General features: G+C 46.4%; 1 protein-coding gene across 1 annotated transcript in view; it reads right to left on the bottom strand.

The window, feature by feature from the left end:
• Window positions 1-1,311: 1,311 nt before the first annotated feature.
• Window positions 1,312-6,101, bottom strand: part of ATP6V1G1 (ATPase, H+ transporting, lysosomal 13kDa, V1 subunit G1) — an 8,307-nt gene continuing 3,517 nt past the window's right edge. Inside the window, exons 2-3 of the mRNA XM_015428340.1 lie at window positions 3,411-3,511; window positions 1,312-1,783 (exon numbers count right to left, since the gene is read on the bottom strand). Of these exons, the coding sequence (XP_015283826.1) occupies window positions 1,610-1,783; window positions 3,411-3,511 (275 nt within the window). The 3' untranslated portion in view covers window positions 1,312-1,609. The remainder of the gene's footprint in view (window positions 1,784-3,410; window positions 3,512-6,101) is intronic.

Genomic DNA, 6,101 nt, shown 5'->3' with positions numbered 1-6,101 from the left:
GCAGCAGAACAGGCACATTTAGGATTGCAGAGTAGGCAATGTACATCTACACAGCATTTGAGCATTTGAAATAACATGGAAAAACCCCGAAATACATGGAAAACACGGGGACTCTGTTTCTGGTCAGTGCTTTTTAGGGAGAGACCATGGCTCAGGGCTAGAGCTTAATCCCTCACATCTCTGGTTGAAAGGATCAGGTAGCACGTTATGTGAAAGACCTGGAGGGCTGCAGCCAGTCTGAGTGCACAATACTCATCTTGATGGACCAGCGGTCCTCTATTCAGTATAAGGCAGCTTCATACATTCACGGTCACAACTCTGCAGAAGAAAACCAAGGATTTTAGTATTTTGTCAAGGTTGAGCATTTTGTCTCCGAGAAACACAAAAAGCGAAACGAATCCACAAGTTTCAGCTTTGTTTGTCAGACATTTACCTTCACCACAGACGACATCACCCTGTAGCTTCTGTGACTTCTTTAGCACTTGGGGGGGGGGGGGAGAATCAGCACTGGTTTTGCAGAACAGCAAAGTAGTACAAGACACATGCTACTTCAGCCATCTGCAAAATCCTGTACAGAACAAAACCCAGTTCCTATTCCCAGGTCTGTCCACCCATCCATCTGCCTATCCACACAGGCACATGGACATCTGTACATTCTGCTCGATCAGCCCAAATTAAGATAACAATCGTCCCCCAAGTCCCCTCCAACACAGGGAAGACAATTACCATACTGGGTAGGGTTGATACCACTGGAACTGGGGAAGAATGATACAGGAAAGAGCAATCCTTAGCCCAAACCTTCCCAAAGCCAAGGAAATTCTCGTTTGCAAGAATGTCAAGAATTGTTACGGGCTCCCCACCCCCCCCCCACCCCAGCCATAATATGTTTACTCTAGCTGCTCCTGGGATTAGTCTGGGGAAGGAAGGAAGAGACTGGAGGCAAGGGGGGAAAAAACCAACTTTAAACCAACTCCAGGTTAAATAAGAGCTTTACTTGTCTTTAAGCACCTTTGAGGTTAGGCATCTAGTTCAAGTTAAACAGGAGGATACAGACTATGATTGTTTAAACAGAACCTACTTCAAAATTCTTCCACTAGTGCACAAAATGGTTTTTCTCTGGGCTCTAGCCTCTATGGTAAGATATTCAGCCTTACATACAAACTCTAGTTCTCTCTACAGGCATGGTAGGGGTTACCAGTTGTCAAAGGATCCGGGTCTCATATGTTACAAGTTAAGAGGTATACGGGGGGGGGGGGGGGGCGCGGGGCAGACCTTCTGGCCTTCTCAACTCCCAAAATACTTCTTGGACACAAAATATCAAGCCTAATACTTATCGGAAGCCACCCACCATTCACTTGTCGCTTTGAATTCCCACCATAATGCACTTTAGGGACAGACAGAACTAGGATAACTTTGGATATACTCCCAAAAAAATGGTACAAAAGGGTTTGTGAAAGATTTCAGTGAAAAGATTATCTACAACCCTTTTCGGAAATAAGTTAAGATCTTTTACAAAAAACAAAAACAAAAACGAACCAGTACAGCTAAGAGTATTGACAGACACAGAGTTGATATTGCTGAATACTTCCTGAAAGCCAAGGTGCTCCTCTTATCCATTAATGCGGTAGTTCTCATGGATTTCTGGTTTTATGTCAAAGACAAAGTCCAGCAGGGCAGTCAGGACCTCCTCCCTGTTCTTTTGGAAGTTATTCTGGAGGACAATCATCTTCTCCTGGGTGTCCTTTTCCACCTCAGTGGTTGAGCTGCCATGGGAGCCAAGAGCCTAATGCAACGAGAAGAAAACAGAGAAGCGGCAGCGTGAGACACATGTTGGAGAGAAACAGGCATGGGTCTACTGGAACACCACAGGAATGTCACAGAAATGGCTTAGCACAGTCAAACACGTCGATACGCAGCAGAATGAGATTGAATCTGGCAGAATGGGCTGAACCAATTCAGGCAGTAGGTGGAGGGAGTCCCCATTTTTAGTAGCCTCGCATATGAAAGAACAGCACATCTGGCCTCGCTAATTTTCAACATACAGGGTTGTGCACCCCCGAAAATGGCCCATTCAGGCCCCTTTCGGGCTGCTGCGGGCTGATTCAGATTCTCTGATCTGAATTGGCTTGCCGCCGAATTGCTGCCAAAATTCGGCAGCAATTCGGCCCCATTATATCCTATGGACTATTGAAGTCAATGGCAAAAACATAGGGTATATTCTGGGGACTGGAGGGGAGGGGGTTTGAGGGAGAGGCTCCAAACCCGCAGGGTAGATGCTGGAGCCTCTCCCCAAGATACCCACCAAGTTTCAAGAACATTGGACCAGGGGGTCAAATTCTACAGGCCCCCAAACAGGTTGCCCCCATCCCCTCCATTGTTCTCTATGTTGGGGGGGGAAGTTACTTTTTCCCATGGTGCTGTTAGTAACTCTGGGGGAAGGGGGTTTGAGGGAGAGGTTCCAAATTTTCAGGGTAGCTTCAGGAGCCTCTCCCCACATAAACCCCCATGTACCAAAGCAAGTGGACCAGTGGGTTCAATTCTATGGGCACCCAAACAGGTAACCCCCATTACCTCCATTGTTTCCAATGGGGAGACCCAGCACGCAGCACTTAAGGCAGGCAAGCAGGCAGCACCCAGCAGTCAGACTCTCCCAGAGAATCTCAGGGAAAGTGAACTGTCTTGGGAGGTGCTTGTTTGCCATGAGAACAAGTGGCACACTCCAGAACAAGTGGCACTGTGGCAGTGCAAGCATGCCACAGTGCCACATAGAAACCCCAAAAGACCAACGGGGGGGGGGCAGTTTCAGCAAATTGCTGCATGCATGTGCAGCCTGCAAGGTTGGTGGTGTTGCTTTGCACACCACCTTCCTTGCTTGGGAGGGGGAAGAGAGAGTCAACTCTACCCAACTCTACCCTGGCCTGACCTGCTACATCCCTGGACTTCTGGTTGCACCATCAATTTACACAGGGCAGGGCCTGTATAAATGTTGTTCCTGTTGTCTTTTGGGGTTTCTGTGTGGCACTGTGGCATATTTGCACTGCCACAGTGCCACTTGTCTAAGGCCTTTCCAGTGGTGGCTCCCCTTCCTTGAAATGAAGTGCCATGTGAGATGAGGGCTAGAATGTCCTTCCCCTCCTTTAAGAGAGATGACAGGCAGTGCTATTTCAGAGGGCTTTCTAACTGTTACATTAATTGTACATCCTGCTGCTTTATTAATGTATAGGGTGTGATTTCAAAGAAACTGCACATGATCTTAAATCAACCAATCGCTGTTTATGTATGCTCACAACTTGTACGGAAGCCAACTTCAGACTCAGACAGGAAATACTGGCAACATAGGCTTGTAACAAATAAAAGAATGGAGGGAAAATGATGGGAGAGAGAAAGCAGCAAGTTCGAGTTTAACCAACCGCAGCTTCCTTTGCTTTGAAATCCTTCTCCCTCTGCAGGCGATACTGTTCAATTTCAGCCTGGGCTTCTTCTTTTGCTTGTTTCAGCCTCCGATTCTTCCCTTTTTCCAAGAAAAATTGAGAGAAGCAGGAACGTTAGTAGTCACCAGAGCTACAACCTCACAGGGTTGTTGCAAAAAAGATGGGGTAGGGAGAATGTTGTACGTCATCCTGAGTTTCCAGAAGGAAGAGTGGGATACAAACAAAAGTGATATGGAATTTGGGGGGGGGGGGGCTGTAAAGAGGGCAAAAAGAGTTCAGACTAGATCCATCCCTGACCTGGATAGCCCAGGCTAGCCAGATCCCATCAGATCTGGAAACCAAAGCAGGGCTGGCCTTGGCTAGTATTTGGAAGCGCAACCTCCCAGGAATACCAGGGTCATGATGCAGAGGCAGGCAATGGTAAACCATCTCTGAAACATCTCTTGCCTTAAAAACAAGTCTAGCTCACCACCTAGTGGTGCATAACGCTTAAAAAGCTACAACTTCTGGCTGCCAGACAATCTTAGGATCTCCTGACTATTCGACACACAATGCCATATGATAATAATTATAATATAATAATAAATATAATAAACATACTTAGCATTTGAATCTTACACAAATGTAAGCAAAATATAATATAAGCGATGGGCATGTTGGACTAGGATCTGGGAGGCCCAGGTTCGAATCCCCACTCTGCCACAGAAGCTTGCTGGGTGACTTTAGGCCAGTCGCACATTCTCAGCCTCACCTACCTCACAGGGCTGTTGTGAGAATACAATGGGGGAAAAGAGAAAGAGACAAGTAGCTATGGGCTCCCACTGGGGAAAGAGACATGGTATGAATGAGGCAAATAAATGTACATAGCCCAAGCAGGATATCAGGGGGCTCAAATGCACTTCTTTTATCACTGGCTCAGTTCAGGTGCAATGCCAAGCCATATACTTCTAATTCAAGGCTTCTTCTTTCTGGGGAAACCATACCTCTTTGTAATGTCCAAATCACCAAATCAGGCTGCGCTTCCCCTTTAAACTGGGATCAGAGTTTGGAATCTGAATGTTAAGGGCAAGTTATGGCTTGCTGCCGAAGTGAATTAACTAAACTGCAGCTGCACAACTGAAAACACAACAGCTGACAGCAGGGTGCCGTTTGTATGGTGTAGTGGCTAGAGAACCAGATGAGGATGTGGGAGACCCACGTTCGAATCCCTGCTCTGCCACAGAAGCCTATGACCTTGGACCAGTCATATACTCTCAGCCTAACCTACCTCACAAGGTTGTTGTGAGGATAAAATGGAAGAGAGGAGAATTATACAAGTTACTTTAGGCCCCCGTTGGATATATATGGCAGGGTATATATGAAGTAAATAAACTAAATTTCAAATACAACAGCCCCATAATATGAAGAGGATGACTCATTTCTGAACAGCTTCAGCTGCTTGTATCTTGTTCATCACAAGGCATGTGCTGGATTGTGGGTTAGTCTGATACTTCCCTATTCTGCAGCCATCCAACATCTAGGATGATGACCCTACTGATACAAGGTGACCTTGGGGAAGACTCTAGATGGCAAGCAGACATTTCCATTCACAAAAAATGCATGCAAAACATACCATTCAAAACCCAGGGGGTTTTAATGAGCTCAAGATTTCTACTTTCCAATTTACAAGCACCAGTGCAAGCTGTGGCTCTTTGGTCTCTCAGTCCTCTATTCTGTTCAGAGAATCACTCCAGAATAACACATCATTTGAAACAGGGCCCTTGGCTCCTAGGATAATCAGCTTGGTGGACGCAGGCCAGCCTAAATTTGTTCGTATATTTTTGTAATATAGAACCTCTTCCTGTCCGTAAGTTAGTTTGGGTACTCCTGGGGAGAAAAGTGGCCTAAAATGCTCAAATATAAATGGGAAGCCACCTGCACACCACAACTGAGCAGCCTGCAAACAGCCTATGGGCTAAACTGAGCCCATTCCAGGGAGGGCGGGTTATAAATCTAATAATAAATAAATAAATAAATAAAAATACTGAATAAGCAGCTGTGCATTAGACCCATAAAAGGGCTGTCAAATCACTCTGATAGCTTCACTCTTCAGTAAGGAAAGAAACAGAAGTGACACTGTGAGTCGACTGCCTGATACAGCCCAAACTTCACAATTTGCTTTCTTTTCCTCTTGGCTGTCAAAAGGCCACTGTTTAATTCTCTCTCAAAAGTATGCTTAAATCCCTGGAAGCCCCGGTGTCCTCTCTCTGCCCATCATTACTACCAGGTTCCATTCCCCTCCCCACCAGCTGAAACCCAGCTTTACCAGAACACACCAGAGAGGTCCAAGTCCAGCAGGACAACCTTTCCTCCCCCTCTACCGAAGACAGAGAGGAGCTGACTTCAGTCTTGTGTGGCCTGCTTCCCTTTTCCTCTCTCTTCCCTTCCTTTCTAACACACAGCCTCCATCAGCGTGGCTTATCTTCTTCACTTTATGGCTATTGTTTTTTGGGGGGTCAAGATCATGTTAAGAACATAACATAAGAACATAAGAGAAGCCACTGTTGGATCAGGCCAATGGCCCATCCAGTTCAACACTCTGTCACACAGTGGCCAAAAATACCAGGTGCCATCAGGAGGTCCACCAGTGGGGCCAGGACACTTGAAGCCCTCCCACTGTTGCCCCCCCCC

Source organism: Gekko japonicus, unplaced genomic scaffold, assembly GCF_001447785.1.
Source record: "Gekko japonicus isolate JY-2015 unplaced genomic scaffold, Gekko_japonicus_V1.1 scaffold4054, whole genome shotgun sequence".
NCBI classification, from domain to species: domain Eukaryota; kingdom Metazoa; phylum Chordata; class Lepidosauria; order Squamata; family Gekkonidae; genus Gekko; species Gekko japonicus.
This window is presented reverse-complemented; position numbering and strand designations above follow the sequence as displayed.